The 18,225-nt window shown below is 35.4% G+C and overlaps 1 protein-coding gene and 1 pseudogene across 1 annotated transcript in view; one reads left to right on the plus strand and one right to left on the minus strand.

Moving 5' to 3' along the window:
- OTOGL (otogelin like) overlaps positions 1 to 6,714 on the minus strand; it is a 128,013-nt gene extending 121,299 nt beyond the window's left edge. Inside the window, exons 1-4 of the mRNA XM_036237843.1 lie at positions 6,655 to 6,714; positions 5,561 to 5,600; positions 4,589 to 4,637; positions 52 to 118 (exon numbers count right to left, since the gene is read on the minus strand). Of these exons, the coding sequence (XP_036093736.1) occupies positions 52 to 118; positions 4,589 to 4,637; positions 5,561 to 5,600; positions 6,655 to 6,706 (208 nt within the window). The 5' untranslated portion in view covers positions 6,707 to 6,714. The remainder of the gene's footprint in view (positions 1 to 51; positions 119 to 4,588; positions 4,638 to 5,560; positions 5,601 to 6,654) is intronic.
- An 8,066-nt stretch (positions 6,715 to 14,780) lies between these two features.
- Positions 14,781 to 14,898, plus strand: LOC118614638 (annotated as a pseudogene).
- The last annotated feature ends 3,327 nt before the right edge of the window (positions 14,899 to 18,225 follow it).

An 18,225-nucleotide genomic window follows, 5' to 3' on the forward strand; every position in this document is an offset into this window, starting at 1 on the left:
CAGAGGGGTCTTTTGAGAAAGCAAATACAAAAACATAGATGTAGCACTGACCTTTTATTTTGCTTTCACCCCAATTAATAGCTTCGTGGAAGAAATATCTTGGAGAAGTTGCTTCAGACTTTGAAAGAAAGAAATAAGAATTCAGGAGAATTAGATCATTTAATTCAAGCCAAGCAGGCAAATGAGAAAATCTGGAAAATAGCTACAAATATAGAAATTATTATGAGGTACTGACTTTCTATTTTCTTGGGTTATTGAGGCAAACTCAATGAGGCAGAAAGGGCTCCCCGGGGTTGTAGTTTTGCCTCCTACGTGACTTTAACAAGTTCTTTATCCTCTCTGACCTCAATTCTTCTACCTGCCCGTTCACCTTGGAAGAGTCTGGTTGGTGTCAAATTTTTGCGCTAACTGACTGCTCTGCTTGCAGAAGTAGCAGTTCTCTGATACTTATAAGTGCAGATGGGTCTGGTGAAAACGCATGGGGCCAGTGAACCAACAGTGATGCCCCCAGCTGCTGGAGACCTATTTGTGAAGACACCATCCACAGAAGTTTTTGCTGCTGCAGAATGAGAGTGTCATCCTCACTCTCCAAAGAGCTGGCCCTTTAAAGTTTATGGAACAGTTAAATATATTTTTATAGATCCCAAGGTAGTAATTAAAAGCATAAATTAGAGAATCAGACAGATTTTGGCTAGAGTCCTGATTCTGCCATTACGTACTCTTGGGCAAGTTTCCTAAATTCTTAGCTTCTCCTTCTACTTGTCTATAAAATAGGAACAATAATACCTACTTTGTTGTGTAGCTGTAAACATAAATAAAACAATGTATGTAAAATTTTCAGCATAGTACTTCACACAGAGAAAATTAGCAAGAATGAGATTTATATTAATCTAAGCAACCCAGATAAAACCTTAAAACTTTTAGAGGGTAATATGGTATAGTAGCAAATGATCGTGGGTTACTAAAATTAATGAATTATGAATTTTTATTATAACAATGCCAATTTAGTGTATAGTCTGGGGCAATGTTGTTCATTTCCAATAGTTTTACTTTCACCAGAAGAATACACACTGCCAAAATTTGCCACATAATTGTCAACTCGAGTACCAGAGAATGTTAGAAAAACTGGAAAGGGTGTTGGGTAAGAAGAAAGGGGGATAGAGAATGTGATTTTAAGTACAAAGTCCTTTCTCAACATATTCTGGTTTCCTTCCTACACGTAAAGTTTTATTTTGACATTTTCCGGCAAAGTACTTTTTTTTAAACAGTCAAACCTGCCCCATACCAGATGAAAAAACTCTCACACTCACTACTTCAAGACTCCTTTCTATACTACTTGGCCCAAGCCATGGTCCCAAGTTCATAGTTTCCTGCTTTCATTCCTCCCGGGTTTTATTCTCACTGTTTAATCTCCCCTTCTTGCCCTTCTCTCCAAACTAACTCAGACTCACAAGAGTCTGTGACCTTGATTCCCCCAAGACAGCAAGTTTTAGTCCCTCTCCAGCCATATTGTTTCCAATTGCCAGAATCTAACACAATCACCAACATTACTGACACCAAAATCTTCTTACTTTGGCTCCAGTAAATCATCTTTGATGCTCACTACAAGTATATAGTAACTTCAGCAATGCTTCATACAGGTTTATAACCTTGAACAAATTATTTAACCTGCTCAGCCTCATTTTTCCAATCTATGAAATAGAATGACAGTAACTGCTTCTCAGAATTGTGAGGATTAAGTGAGATGGGATGAATAAAGCAGCAAGAATAGTGCCAGGCACACAATAATAGGTGTTATAAACATGTTACATATTTTTTTTATTTGGCAAATTCACTGGACAACATTAGACTAATGTCAGAGTATATAACTTGTCTTTTGCTCCATATTCTCTCACTACCTAGCATTGCTCAGTATGACTGCCTAGAACGCCAGTCTCCCGGTTACCACAGCATCCTAATGACCACAGACAGCACTCTGTGCCTCATACTACAACATTTCATCAATGCTAAAACATGATGCATAATTCTTAATATTTTTTTTACAGTTCTGAACTCAGAATGGCATCTTACACTTGAAATGGTGAACATTTTTATTTTTTATGTCATATAAATAATGGCAAAAATTAATTGTATCTTAGAGTCAATGAATGTGTTATACAGAAATGATTTCTTTACAGGCCTACCTCCATTAGACATTGAGTTTCTACATAACAAACACTGCTATTCATGTTTATGTCTCTCTAGCATAATCCTTTGTATGTCAGCAACAAATACCAACTTGACTGAAAGTATGATCCCATTGTTTAGAACCATGACTGTATACATTCTGTTGACGCCTCTCAGACCGCCTCCAACTTCACCTGCATCTGGGTTTCTGTGCACATTGAAAGCCTCCAACTTCAAACACTGGCTTCTTTCCCTCTCTGCCTGAGGACAGAATCCAAGCAGGACAGACCATGGAAAGTGCCTTCCAGAGGATTTAAGGCCACCCTTAATAAAGAGAGAGAGAGATGTTGGTGGATGAGTACCCTAGCTTCCCCCATCCCTTGGAGAAATGATTCTACAATACATTCTGCATAGCTCCTCAGAGGATTCCCCAACAAGACTGAGCCCCAGATGCCCAAAGCAGAACGCCTATCATTAACGCAGCTGTATTGGATGTTCTCTCTTCCGAGTCTCACTTTTCTCTCTCCCTCACTGAACATCCTAAATAAATTACATGCATCAAAGTCTAGATCTCATCTCCTGCTTTCAAGCGAAGAATTTTAAAATGTGGTGCAAATACAAAAAATTTCCAAGCAGTGGATACATATATTCACATAAGTGATAAAAAAGAACAGCCCATTCTTTCTCCTTGCTGATTACATCTCCACAAGAGGATGAGAAGCACCAGGAAATGCAATCTTTAGATAAGAGATCACTGCAGGGCACAAATACACCATTGAGAGAAGTCTGCGTCTACCTTTTCTTTGTTCATTGTTCATCACATTGCCAACATATTTCTGAATCTTTACTTGCCCATCAGTGTTCTGTCTTCCTAGAACTAGGGAGTGAATCTATGTACTAGAATGGCCTTATAAAAGATGACATTTCAAGCCTAAACAATGATAATGACCTCATTGTCCTTCTTTAACATTTCTTCTTTTAAAATTTGTTCAAATATTAAATAATTTGGATACACATTCTACAGAAAATAAAAGGGCAAGTGTCCTGCTCTTCATTCTCTCAAAGGGAAATCAAGACAAGGTAAATGCATTCCTCACTTCTTTACAAAAGGGAGAGATTAACGTAACTCCTTTGTAGTAAATTTTACAAATTCTAAAGACATCTGCATGAACAATAGGATAATCCATTAATAGGTCACTGTGTGTGACAACTTTAGGGTATATCTCACAGGTTCTGCAATCTAGCAAGTTCACCAGAATGCAGCTTTTCTCAAAAAAAAAAAAAAAAAAAAGGATTTTCTACTGCGTCATTCAGATATCTTTTTGTCGTCAATTGGTCTGCTGGCAAATGTGTGCTTAAAATTTCTCAGGGTAAAATTATTTTAACCACTTCACATAATATATAAGTACTAAAGTACACAAAACACTTTTAAAAAGAAAAAAAATGTTTCCATTCCACATACAATCTTTTGCGCACTCTAGTACAAAAAAAGATCTCCACTCTTGATAAAATAGTTCTGTCTTCTAAATTATCACAATGATCTATCAAGTCTATGTTTCATTCTCTTTAATTAACATTAAAAAATATAAAAATTCAGACATTTACAAAAAAATCTAGCAGAAATTAACTGCATTTCAGCATTCGACAGCAGGCTCCTTAAGTATATATGCTGTTTGCTATAAAAATACTCAAATATGTCACTTTCCAAAGAAATGCCTTTAGATTAGGATTCTCTATTTTACCATCTATCTTTTGTAGAAAGATATTTCTTTAACCCATCCATTTAGACATTCTGATTAGTTTGGAGAAATTGCAATTATGGTATCCAATATCTTTATATAAATTATAGGGACCCAGGAGAAAAGACCTCCTCAAGCTCAGGGCTACTCCACCACTCAAAACAAACAAACAAACAAAAACAAAAACAAAAAGAGTACCTTTCCAGAAGTACCTGTAATTTAGATTTATCAAACAATATGAAAGCTGTTTGTCAGGACACCTCTAATGCTCTTTTGCAGTATTTAACTCAGATCATTTACACCTTTCTTTGTCCCGTTTGTTTGTATTTGTTCTGTTGTCATTGTCGTGACTGATATTGTGCTTAATTTCTGAATCCACAAAAATTTTCTGGTAAGTAGATGAGATTAAATGCCTACAAATGATGTGAGCCTATCTGTAGGAAACTGAGGTGAACGGCTTAAAAGCATTAAGCTGACAATAAACAAGTAAATCTAAACTAAGCATGAATTTGAGGGTTGTAGAAAAGCTGAAGAGAAATTACTTTGCCTCTTCCTCCTCCTTCCTGTCTTGTTTTCAGCATTTCATTCCCTTCCACAAAGGTCTCTTTGTTGAAGTGACAGCAGAGTCCTGAAACAGAATGTATTATTTCTCTGCCTCTCTCTCCATCTGAGGCATAACCTACCTGTGCTGCTAAAAGAGCTCTTTTCTGTCGATTTTCATTAAATTCCCTTCTGGAAGAAAACAAAAAGAACTTGTATAGTCAAAGGCCCCAAGGCAACCTGAACAAGCCTTTCCCAAGAGAGAGCTGGTGTTTTCCTCCTGCTTTCCATCACTTTATCAAAGAGGTCTTTCTTGGTTTAACATTTAAAAGGCCCCCCTCCCCCTTTTGGAGGGGTTAGATTTGGGTGGTGGTGCCTTCTCATTTTACAAAATTCGGGAGTGTCCTCAAATCTCTCCAGTCTCTGATGTAAACTGAATTGTAGGAAGGAACTTTGAGATAGAGAAAATAAACAAAATAGTGTAATATTGTAGCACCAGCAAGCATATTTTCTCCACATTATAAAACTAGTGAGGTAAGTATTCGCCAAGAGTACGTTCCACACTTTGCAAACACAATATTTAATTCACCTCTTTTCCCTGTTATAAAGGAAAGATTAATATTAATGTAAGCACATTATACTTTGATTTATCAAAATCAAATGGTAAATAGAATTCACTTTTTCATTAGTCCCAAAATAATTTTTATTATTTATTGCTAGAAAAATTTTTATTTGTTTTATTATTAAAAATTGTTTTAGTCTGTGTTAAAACACAGCACATTTGTAATTCACAGTGTACATTGATAATAACAATATAAAAAGGTAAATTACTGAATATAACTATCTTGAAGTGAAAGTAATATCCCTTAAGTATCTACAGTCTTTGGACACCACCAAGAACACATAATTAAAATAAAAGGAAATTTTTTTGGCTCATAAGTAAGGAACTGAATGTCTGATGATTAATTTGTGGAAACATTTTAAAGAACTATATATCATGCCCTTATTTTATAAAATATTTTATTTATTTTTTTAAAAACAGATATAGTTATCTGCTGAAATTTACTCAATGTCATATTTATGTTTTAAAGTACATAAAAACAAGAAATTCTTACTTTGATGTTTCCGTCAACATGGATGATGCACAAATATATCCTGTCAAATATAAATATATGTAAGAAAAAAAGATTATACAAACATCTTGGTCACATGTTCTGATTATTAAATAGATTATTTTAACCTAAATTTTAACCTAAATTCTAACACTTAGACTGAGTTTTGCTGTTAGTTATTTTGCATTTTCTCAAGAATTTTGACCGGCAAATTCCCTGTGAGATATCAGAGTAACTGGTAATCCAGAAAGAAGGAGCAGTGTACCTAGATTCACACAGAGACACATTACAGTAGAACGAGCACTAGACTTATAGTCAAGGATCCAGTTTTAATCTTGGTCTTACCGCTTAGCAAATGCTAAGTTTAAGCAAGTTACCATACGCATCACAAAATAATGGTGTTTATCTCCACAGTCCACTCCAGCTCTCAACTCTCTATGACATTTTCTCCTTGGAGTTTCAGTCATTACTAGGATTAAAAGATAGTGTCTATGACCTCTCTAGTAATTTCAGTAATTTCTCTCTGTTTCTCTACAACCTCCAAAATATACAGCCCTTTTCATAGATTAGAAACTAACAAGTAAATGTAAATAAATGTTTTTTCCATAAAACTTTTATAAAAATAAATTTACAAATAAAATTGTTACACACAAATAATTGAAAATCAATTCCTAGCACCAAATGTCAAAGAACTTCTTAAAAATATCTTTTAACCTTTCTTCGGGTTACTGGCATGAAGAAAGTTTAAGTGGTCAATTTCTCAATTTATTTATCATAAAATTTCATATGTTTACATAGACAACTGTTTGAAATCATCTTTTAGAAGAGAAAAAGTTAGCATCAGAGCTTTTTTCAGTACAGTTGAATATCATAATAAAAGCATAATTTTAACATTTAAAAAAAGACTTTTAAAAAGCTGAAAGTCCAAAATTATCTACATTATTAAGAATTTTCAAAAAGATAATCTGGCTGTCATACAATATATATGCATTCTAGTGACTTCAAAGTGCTTTACAGTATAAGAGGAAACTTCCTATCAGTTGCAAGAGACACTAAAATACAATAAAATAAAGTAAAAACTGCATATGAATTCTTACCTTGTAATGAAAACAGCAGTATTTGAAGCAAGAATATACTCCAAGGTATCATTAAATTGAGTTTTTTCACAATGTTCATTTCAATGTAGACTTTCTCCCTGAAATGTAACCAAATTGTTGGTCTTTACTAGGATGGCATCTTAGAAGGATGTGTATTTGTACAGTGCTCAGATTTTTACAAATATAACTTTGTAATAAAATAATTCATAAAGGAATTCCTATCTCTCTAACTACATACAGCATCTGAAGCTTTAGAACTTGCAGGCAACCCTTTGGCTGAGTCTCTCATTAGTAATGCATGGCAGCTTCTTACCTGAGCCCGTATTAATTACGCCCTACTCAGCTCTTGCACATCATACGCCTTTTTAGTCTATATCAGCCTTTTATAACTTCTAAAGACAGCAGTATGAAAAAAAAAAAAATCCCTGTTATCACTTGATGTCATAAGAGGTCATTATTCCTAATTGTCCATCTATTCTCTGTGTTTTATCCAAAAAATAATTGCTATCGTTTGGAAAAGGTGAAGTAAAATCCTATTAATTGGTCTTAGAATGTCTAGATGTTCTCATAAATTTTACTTTAAGAATGAAAAGTAAACTAAAATTATGTGTATATATTTTCGACTCAGGTCTTATTACAGCATAGTTTAAGTCGATATATTCATGTGCCTGCAGATATTTCTGTTAAACATTCTTCAACAAAAGTAGATAATAACGCGTAAAGATGATATTCTAATATTTGACTTTAAGAAGAAAATAAAGTAACTCACCTGGCCCTGAAAACCTTCCCTTCACACCCCATTTTTCATCCTTTATGACAAGTACCCAATTAGAAAACAATGGAGGACTTCATATTCCAGCAGTAAGAACATTCTTCTCTGGAAGTGATTGACTACCTAAATTGGCATCAAAGAACAGCTCTAATATTTTATAATGAATCCCGTAGAGATGATCTAAGCCCCATAAATGAGTGAAAGGCATGCTTACATAATGACTGCATATTTCTTATAGCAGATCCCATGAGTTATCTGCACTATTATCAAACTCATTTAATAGATTGGGGCACAGTATTAAGGAATGGAGGAATGTCTAGCTACACATGAATTACCTTATGAGACAAAAAAGCACACCAGTTCTTAACATCTTATACTGAGACAGCTCTTCAGCAATCACTTGAGTCTTTTCTGTGAAGTGTCCTTGACATTCTAATTATTGCATGTCCAATATTAATTACACAAATATTTTCTTGCCTGTGTCCCAAATTCAATGATCATTTTCTCTTGCTCTACATGATCTTAATCACTTTCTGTTGCCTACATGATTACTAATTCTATGAGCCAAGTGAAGATGTTTGTCTACAAATTCATGATTTAATATAAAGACACACAGATACTTCACTAAAATTGTAAGTAGCTATGTGCTTACACACACATACACTTGCACATGTACACTCATTTTAAAATTCTGATGGATAAGTTTAAATAATTTAGATGTAGTATGTGTTTAATAAATACTTATTGAAAGGTTATTAGTCATTACTCTTAAACTAATTAGACTATTAACCTTTAACTAATTACACAATAAATCAACATAATTCTAAATAGGTAGGCTTAGTTATCTATAGTCGCATCCTAAATATTGATATAAAAATATGTGTCCACTCAACTATAATCAAAAACTAGAAAATATTCTAGATACTTAAGAAGATGTGACTACCGAATAAATTAAAAGGGTAAGCTTGAAATTTGTTTAAAGAACAATAATTTTCCTCCAAAAAAAATTTAAAAATTAAGGGCAACAATTTTGTTTATGCAGAATGCTCACTGACTCTCTGGAAATGGTGGAAATGTGTATAACTCATATACATTATTAAGTACCTTCCTTAATTTACAACAGCTTATCTTGGCTTCATAGTTTCTCATGTAAGTCAATCTAAAATATGAAGAATAAATAAATCATACTTTAGGTTTATTTTTTCCCAATTTAGTAGCTGCTTGACAGTTTTTTTTTTTTTTTACTTAAAATTTTTCACAAGTGATACCCATATGGAAAAATTCTAAAAGTATCATGGTTTACAAAAAATATTTTGATAATACTCATAATTGTTTCTAAAGATTAAAGCCATGTAAGAAGTATTTACTTCTACTATAAACTTTCATATGTTGTATTCTTAATTCAAATGTAATAACTAAACTTTTTATCTCAAATTTTATATAGTATCTTTAAACTTCTGAGTCAAAATCTTCACAGCCATTTTCACCAGTTATGATTGAAATTCCAAGGCTTTGTCATCTGGCATTTTTATTCCTGTTTTTCTCTTTTGAATTATATGCATTAAAAAACTATAATTTGTTTTGTCTGGAAAAGAAAATAGTAGAAATTATAGCAGGAATTCTCAGAGTGACCATTCTTTCATAGATAGAAGTTTAGCGTATGCTATCTATCTATTTCTTCCACACCCAAACTCATAAGATAGGAGATTAGTAAAAGAGAATGAGCAATGCAAAGAAAACAATAACAGAAATCCTAAGTTCTTTTTCAACTAACTACATTATAAACTCATTACATTAAATGGCAAGCTGCATGAAAATAGGCAAAATAGACTTCCATGAATAGCTACAATAGAACAGAGAGTTTAGATGAAAGATTAGACCCAGAGCCACAAAAAAGGAATGTATGACTGTGCTACATTTAGTTATTACTGTCAAAATTTAGTTGGCAGCTTTTATATTTCATTCTACCCTGACAAAGGAACTTTGGCAACAAGTGAGTCAGCCACCAGCTTATGAAGAGATATTAAGTTTATAAAAAGTCCGAAGTGACCACATAATGCAGGGAATGAACAGTTCTCTTTCTGCTACAAGGGCACTGCACATTTTCCCACATGGAATATGATCTTTAGAAAGTTGACACCTGACAGCCTATTGGCCTCAGCATACCACATAAAAACAATTGGCAAAAATAGGAAGATGTTGGCCTTATAGTTTATACATCAATTAGAAGGGTATTTTTAGTGAAGTACATCATCTTTGGGAAAAATTTTTTTTTTTGGTGATTTGTATAACACTCATTTTTCATTAATTGAGATCAAATAGAAAGTAAATAACATTTGATTCCCATCATATCACATTCTACTAGTGAAATGAGATTATTCCTCACTTGCTTTACTAAACCGAACACATTTCACCTTCAGTGAGTTTATTCAGAATTTATGTTATCACTGAGCAAGCAAAAAGAATCCTATATCTTTGACATGATTTTAATCATGATGAATTTAACTGCCTTATTATAAGATAGTTTTGCAGTGGTCTATTTACGCTTTCAGGAAGTGTGTTGCTTGGCAACTTCTCAGTTGTTTTATATAATTTAATTTACAAATGACATCTATCTTTGCTTTTCTGAATAAAGACATAATTATGTGTCATAAGTGATACCTGTGTTGATTTCAATTTAAAGCTCATCCTCAGAGATTAATGTCGTTATGTTTTATAGAGACATTTATTTTTCAAGTTGTTGTGATGCCATTGATTTGCAATATCTAACTGGTATTTTGAAAGAAGTAATGTTCTACAACTTCAGTTTTCTCTCATTAATATTTTAGCATCAGGTTCAACATATAATACCAATGTTTACTGCTGTTCTCTTCGTCCTCTCAACTACTAGAGCACTGTGCATTTATACTGTATAGTGCACTATATATGCATATATATATACCTATATATATGAAGCTGGTTTCTCATGTTTTCAATTCCATTTGATATCTTCAATTATTTTATATATATTTATTTTAGAGTAGATAAGGAACAATATTATTTAAATTTCTCAGGAGGAGGAAATTTCGAGCCCTGTTGTTTATTGTGTTTGCCTCTTGCAGTTAGGGTGAATTATATCATGGGTTTTGTAATTTTGATTTTTGGATTCATGTCTAGTAGGATATTTTCCATGGGAATTCTTTACCGCCAGGGTTGAAGGATATACTGCTCCAAAAAAAAGATTTTACTTTGACTTCTGCCAGTTGCTCTGAGGAATTTTGTGTTAATTTCTCAGTTCGAGGGTTCCCAGACTACAGAGTATAAATTCAAACCACAAGCACAAAGTGATCGAAGGCCAAGTCTAGTTTCTGCTTTGTTTTTGGCTTCCTATGATATCCCTTACGTCCTTATGAACTCATTTAACCACTTAAATTGGTGACTATTTTATTTTATTCAATATGTCCAAGTACTTTATAGATGGCACATTTTTAGGTTTTCTAATCTGCCATATTGCTAACAACAGAACCACCAACTATCAAAAATTGTATATGCTTATTTTCTAGGTTACTATTTTGTGTTTTTGCAACTTACTCTCTGACAGCACCGAACTGATCGAAAACGGAAGGTTTCAGTGGTGAGACACCCAGCTGGAAAAATGCATGAGGGGCCGACATGAGAATGAAACAGCAGGAACCAACTTTATTGCAGGGAGCGTGCTTCTGTTGCGGGGAGCGCAGTTCCATTGCAGGGAATGTGCTTCTGCTACGTTAGGTGACCACGTGAGCTCCATATACATCAGAGTACGATAGTGGCATTCTGCCGCACGTGTGTGAAACAATAAGCTGAATCATGCTTACATGAGCTGGGTGCAGGCGCCCTACTACACTAATGTAATATTCTAAATCTAGCATCTTATTCCTAGCCACAAGCCCGGATCACAGCCAGATCTGGGACCAGCCAGGCCTGGGACCCATACTCTCCCAGCTGAATTACAAATTTGTGATGTGGAGCCAGCTATGATTCACAGGTAAATACTTATCTAATTTAACACTTCTATTAATTTTACCCAATTATTCAAAACAACTATGAATTTATAAAGAAAGCATATCAAAATATATCACATTTGAATCAAATTATTTAAAATATATTTAAAAAAACCCTCAAATTCTTAAATGTATGGTAAGATGACTTTATATAACACCAAAAGTCCAAGTCAGACACCTGACAACCTGGTTTATGACAACAGACATTGCAACCACTCTGGAGTGTCAAACATCAGCTTTTTATCTTCTTCCTTCCCTAAACTGGCAAAGTTGCTTCAGAAAAACTGCCTCTGCAGACACAGCATTATTGTGGTTTTCAAAAGAGTACAAATCAGTATGAAAACATAACTTAGAAGAAACCAAGTGCTTCATTGTGATTCGAGAGTCACATAAAGGTCGGATCAGCCTCAAAAAATGTTCCTCCCTTATCTCGACATGACCTCTTCCCCAGCTCTCAGACCGAGTTGGAGTCTTACTCAGTTACATGCAAAATTGTTATCATCATCGTCTAAAAGTTGCAGTGAAAACATACTAGTTTCCTTGGAAGGTTTTCTTCAGTCTTTTCTTCTAACAAAATAAGTTTATCAGTTTTACCTTAGAATACAGTGGTGGTTTTCAAACTTTGGTGTGTGTAAGAATTACATAAGGAGTATGTTAGTAGCACAGATTCCCAAGCCCACTTCCACTACATCCCGTGTTTTCTGATCTATGAGTTTAAGGGTATTAGGCATCTGTATCATAATAGAGGATCTAGCTTTGGTGGAAGTTCAATACCAAATGAGTTATTTCTAGTAAGAAGAAAAAAAGCAAGTCAATCACAAATACAGGAGGACTGACAGATCCCATTAGAAGAAAAAGAAGCAGAAGCTGGAAAAATTAAGTGGAGGTCAAAGGTCAGCCTCAGTGCACACTAGTGAGCAGGTCCTTGTCTGGGAAGATGAAGTTAGTATGCTTTACATTGTCCACTCTTTCTATACTTCTTATGTGGAGAAACTCCTACCTGAGGCTACAAAGCCTCTATTCCACTGACAACACATCTTTATGACTCTCGCTCTCATAAGCTGAATTATGGCTCCCCAAAGACAACCACGTCAGAACCTGTGAATTTTGCCTTACGTGGCAAAAGAGACTTGCAGGTATAATTAAGTTAACAGTTCCTTTAACTTTTTGGGGGGTGACTAATGTAATTAAAAGAGTCCTTAACAGTGAAAGGAGTCAGAAGTGTTAGAGTGAAAGAGAGATTTGAAGATAAAAGAAGCAGCCACAACTTCCAAATTGCAGGAAATTCTAGAAGCTAAAAAAGGCAATGGAGTGAATTCTCTCCTAGAGTCTTCAGAAGGAATGCTGCCACACCAACATCCTGATTTTAATATAGTGAAACTCATTTCAGACTTCTGATCTTCAGAATTATAAGACAATAAATTTCTGTTGTTTTAAGCCACTAAGTTTATGGTGCTATATTACAGCAGCAATAGGAAGCTGATGAGCTCACATTTTCTGGCCACCATGGACAGGCACTTGACACTAAGCAAAATTATATATGGTGGTCCTACAACCAATCCAACTCAATTTCTCAGGTACTGAAATATAAATCAGATAAAAGTCACATGTAGTCATAGGTGGTGATCCATGGAGCTTTGTGGTCACAAGGAATTAGAGATGGCAGCTGCTTTTCAGTTACGTGCATGTCGTTAAGCAAGCAGAGAACTATTCTGCAAGAGAAGTAGGAGAATGGAGCAGATGTTCAGAAGGAAGCAAAGTGATAAAGAAAACACTACATTTGGGTTTCCATGACTACATCTATCCAATAACTTTCTTTTTACCTGATTTAACTCGATTAGAATTTTATTCTTTCACATGCAATGGTGCATAACTGAGACAGAGGAACTAAGAATGGATGACTGTGATAGCTTTTATGTGTCAACTTCACAGGACCACAGGATAATAAGACATTTGGTTGAATATCGTTCGGAGTGTATCTGTGAAGGTGTTTCTGGAGAAGATTAAAATTTGGGTTGGCAGGCCGAGTAAAGTAGATTGCCCTCCCTGATGTGTGTAGGCCTCAACCAATTCATTGAAGGACTGAAGAGAACTGAAGGTGATTAAGGAAGAATTCACCATGCCTGCCTGACCTTCCTTGAACTGAAGCATCAGTCTTTTCCTTCTTTGGACTTGGACTTGGACAAGAAACATACCATGAGGTCTCTTAAGTCTCCAGCTTGCCAACTGCAGATTTTGGGACAATAGCTTTCTACTAAGACGTACCATAAGATGGGGTCTTCTACTCCAAGATCCCCAAATCATCCATTTAGACATAGCAAAACTGGAGAACTGGATGTACATATACTAAAAGATGTTACATTTTCCCATAAAAATCTTCTCGAAAGGTATTCTATAAGAGAGAAGGTGAAAGTTGTGAGTGATCACTGCAAGTGGAACAGAAATGAGACACTGTGAAGCAGTCTCAAGTACTGTGTTGAGCCCAGCTCACTCTTCTGCTACCCGATAGTCAGATCCAGGAGAACCTATAAGACTTCTATTACGGTTCTACATTAGTGGGAGTAAAACAACTTCAATGACACAGGGAAGTTGTGACACGATTGGGGATTTGAGAGGCCTTTTTGGCACTGAGTGCTTGAGTTTGAAGACTTTCATTTAAGAATCAGGTGGTAGTAGGCAGACAACAGCAGGCAGGTACACTCTTAGGTGGATTAGGTCGGGGTCCCCAATCCCTGAACCGCAGACTGGTACCGGTCCGTGGCCTGTTGGGAACTAGGCTGCGCTGCAGGATATGAGAGGCGGGCAAGTGAGTGAAACTTGATCTTTATTTGCAGCTGCTCTCCAGCACTAGCATCACCTCCTCAGCTCCACCTCAGATTATCAGGTATTAGATTTTCATAGTAGCACAAGTCCCTGTTACCAAAAAAGTTGGGGACCACTGGGTCAGATTATTGTTCCCAGTTCTTCATTCATATTCTCCTAGTTCTAGAATTATATGTCTTCTCTTTTCTATGTGCTTTTGTAGTGCCTCCCACTGGAGTACAAGTATATTTTGACTTCCCATTGATGTTTGAATCGGTCACAGAACTTTTTCTTTCCAATGTAATGTTAAAAAATACAATTCTAGAAGAGGCATTAAATGTGCTTGAGTTTTAGGTTGTTCTCTTGAACTTTTCTAACTACCTGAAGAATAATATGTCCTGGGTAGCTGCTGGTCCAAGGAGAATGAGAAAACACATGGAGAAAACTCCAGCCTAAAACAGCCTCAAAAACCTGACTCACATGGGCCAGAAAAATAGATGTGTGGTATACCATTGAGAATTGGGGTTGTTGTCTACGGTAATACCACCCTGAACAAGCCCAATCCCATCTGATCTCGGAAGCTAAGCAGGGAAGGCCTGGTTAGTACTTGGATGGGAGACCACTTAGGAAGACCAGATGCTGTAGGCATAAAAAATAAAAAATAAGGGATTGTAAACTGACAAGGTCCTTGCAATCTGCGAAGTCAATCAAGGGTTGTTTCGCCTTAAAAAAAAAAAAAAAGAATTGAAGTTGTTAGTTATATGCAACATTGTTGTAGCATTAACCATTTAAAGAGTCTGTAAGCTCAGTGCTTCAGCAGATGGAGCAGTTAGGGGTGCTGGTGTGACCTTTTCCTGGCTGACACTTGAGAGGGCTTTCTCTTCAGGGCAATCTTTCACCAGGCCTAGAGGAAAGCCTCTAGTTCAACTTTCTCTTGCAAATTATGCCAAGGACTACTATTTCTTGGAAAACAGATGGGAGAAGTCACAGGAGCATAGTATCTCTATATACAGAGGGGAACTAATACCCATTCTTTTCTGGTAAGCAAAGCAAATTCCTGTGCATATTCTAAAATTAAATTTAAACATCACCACTGCTGTATAGCCTTTTCTCCTATATCAAGGGTCTCAGCCTTCTGTGTGATGTATCATCCATAGCACTGCCATTGCTCTCAGCACAATGTATTATGGATTTCTTTATGGGTCTTTCTCATCTGCTGTGGATTCTTGAGGGCATGGGGTGCATTTTAATATCTTAATTTCCTCATTGTCTCAAAAATATTTGTAAATTGAATAAATTAATATACACCTCTGCTATGAGACCACAAGGGAAATAGAGTTTTCAAAGCCTCTTCTTGCTTGATATTTTACTGCATGGCCTCATCCAGTGGACCAAGATAACCCTTCAGTGTAGACAAATCCAAGTTTTGCCCTCCATAGATCAAGCTAATATGTTTGTTTGTAGAGTTAGTGAGTCAAGGGCCAAAGGAGACTTGGATGAGAGCTCTTGGTCATTGACAAGTATCCATTCTTTTGTATTCTAGATTTAGGCTGCGATTACCATAGTTTTGAAGACGATAGAGGAGTACTACACAAAGCAATGGATAAATCGCAAGACTTGCCTTCATAGAGAAAAGTGGAACATTACGTATCTCCTCCCTATTCTTCCTTGTTTCCCAAGAGTAACATTTATCTGTGAAAACATAAAACTAAAGCCGAGCATTTACTCACATCTCAGGGAATTGTACTCCCGCTCTCAACTACTATTTGGCACTTACTATTTAATTTATATTGCTATTCATCTTTTATGTGTATACCTTTCACTTCTACCAGATTAAGAGGTGATTGAGAGCTGTGATCCTAACTTATATGTCTTTTTAGGTCCCCACAGGCCTTCAAGCAGCAGTGGATAGAGACTAATGCCTAATAAATATTGTTAGTGGTAACGGTAATAATGGTGTGGATGATCTTCTCCCTCTCCTGATATGTTTATAGAGCTTAGCAGCCAGAATTGGAGGGCAGGTGCCATGTGATGGGACATGAGGCTGGAAAAGAGAAAAAGTTCCAATCATGGAAAGCTTTATGTTCTATACTAAACAGTATGGACTTGCTCCTGGAGGCAACTGAGATCCATTAGAAGTTCCAGTTGCCATTTTTTTAAAGCTCTCTGATAGCAGTATGCTACAGAAAGTTAAATTGAACATTTCAGAATTAATATCTGGCTTACTCCTGGTTTGAGTTTGATTGCTCTCATCCTCACATAAATATTTCTCTCTCTCTCTCTCTCTCTCTCACACACACACACACACACACACACACACACACACGCACACACACAACTCCTTTTCATATTGATGAGAAGACAAAAATCCCCGGAAGCAGAGAAAAGGAAAAAAATTAAGGGATAATTAAAATTCTAAATAATTATTAATATAAGTTCTAGGACACTTACTATGGGTAAAACACTATATTAGGTGGTATAAAGGTAAAACATATAAAGAAGAAATAGAAAAAATGAATATATTAGCTTCTCTCCTCAAAGATTACAATCTATTCAGGTAAACAACATTAAAAATACTTATAAAACTAATTATTTAATTACAATTATGATATATGCCCTTAAAGAAAGTACAAGATTCCCTGAGAGAGTCTCATAGAAGAGGGAAGTGTCAGGGAGGACTTCTAAGAGAAACTTGCTTTTATATGGGAACTGGAGTTAGCCAGAGAGAACCGAGATTTTACCAAGCAGAGAAAACAAGCTTATGGACAAGCTTGCAAAAGAACGGAGCTTGGTAAGTTTGAAGAAATAAAGGGCTTAGTAATAGAGCAGAGTTAGCTAAGAAGGGAATGGCACAAAGCTGAGATGAGAGGGGAGCAAAGTGAGATCATTCAAGTGCTTTGGGCTATCATAAGAATGTTGGACTTCACCAGAAGAAAAATAAAAGCTAGTGGAGAATTTGAAGCAAAGGAGTACCATAAACAGGATTTGATATGTGTGTATGTTTACATACGTACATATTATGTGTATACATAAATGTATACATATATTAACTTATATATACACATAAATACACATGTATGCATATTATAAATTATATATATTTTACTTATCTATTTGTTTGTTTATTTTAAGACCACTCTATATTCAAGCAGAACAAAGGTAGAGACAGGAAAACAGCCAAAGGATACCATTAAAGTCCGGTTAAGAGATATAATAATTTGGACTATGATGGAAGATGAGGGAGTTGAGAAAAGAAACAAATTCAAGGGACATTTTGTAAATAGAGTAACAGACTTTGCTAGTTAATCAGACATGGGATATGTGAGCAAAGAAGACATAAAGGATAATGTTACCTGGCATGATTAAGTGGATGGTGACGTTACTTACTGAGAGAAGAAACACTAGAGAAAGAGTGCAAAGTCCATGGAGAGTCGTTTTGTTTATTTAAAGGGACATAGGTACTTCCTTAAAAGCTAATAGGAAGGATACTATGGAGAGGAGGATATTGAAAACACAGACATAAGAGGCCACCCAAAGGAGAGTTCTTGAACAGTAGGAAATCCTTCTTTTGAGGAACTTAGAAGATGAGAGAAGTTAAGTATATGTAATGAGGATAATGTTTTAAATATATTAATATGTTTTATTCTTTTGCAATTTCATGTATATGACCTTCTCCCAAGTCAGAATGAGGTAAGCATCTGCCTTGGGGATTCAGATTATTTCAGTCAGGAAAAAAAGAAGAAAAAGAAAAATATAATATTTGACTTCAAACACATAAAGTAAGATTTTTATCTGCAAAAAGACAGTAAATTTAAAAGTGAATGTTTTTTTTCCAAGAAAGGTGATTGTCTACGTATTACTTTCCTCTATTTACATATTAAGAGACAAGACTGAGGGACTAGATCTTGGAGTTTTATATGATGGCATTCCCAATGAAGTAAGAGGAAGAAGGAGCTAATGTCTATCATTCCCAAC

This window comes from Rousettus aegyptiacus, unplaced genomic scaffold, assembly GCF_014176215.1.
Source record: "Rousettus aegyptiacus isolate mRouAeg1 unplaced genomic scaffold, mRouAeg1.p scaffold_m13_p_2, whole genome shotgun sequence".
Lineage (NCBI taxonomy): Eukaryota > Metazoa > Chordata > Mammalia > Chiroptera > Pteropodidae > Rousettus > Rousettus aegyptiacus.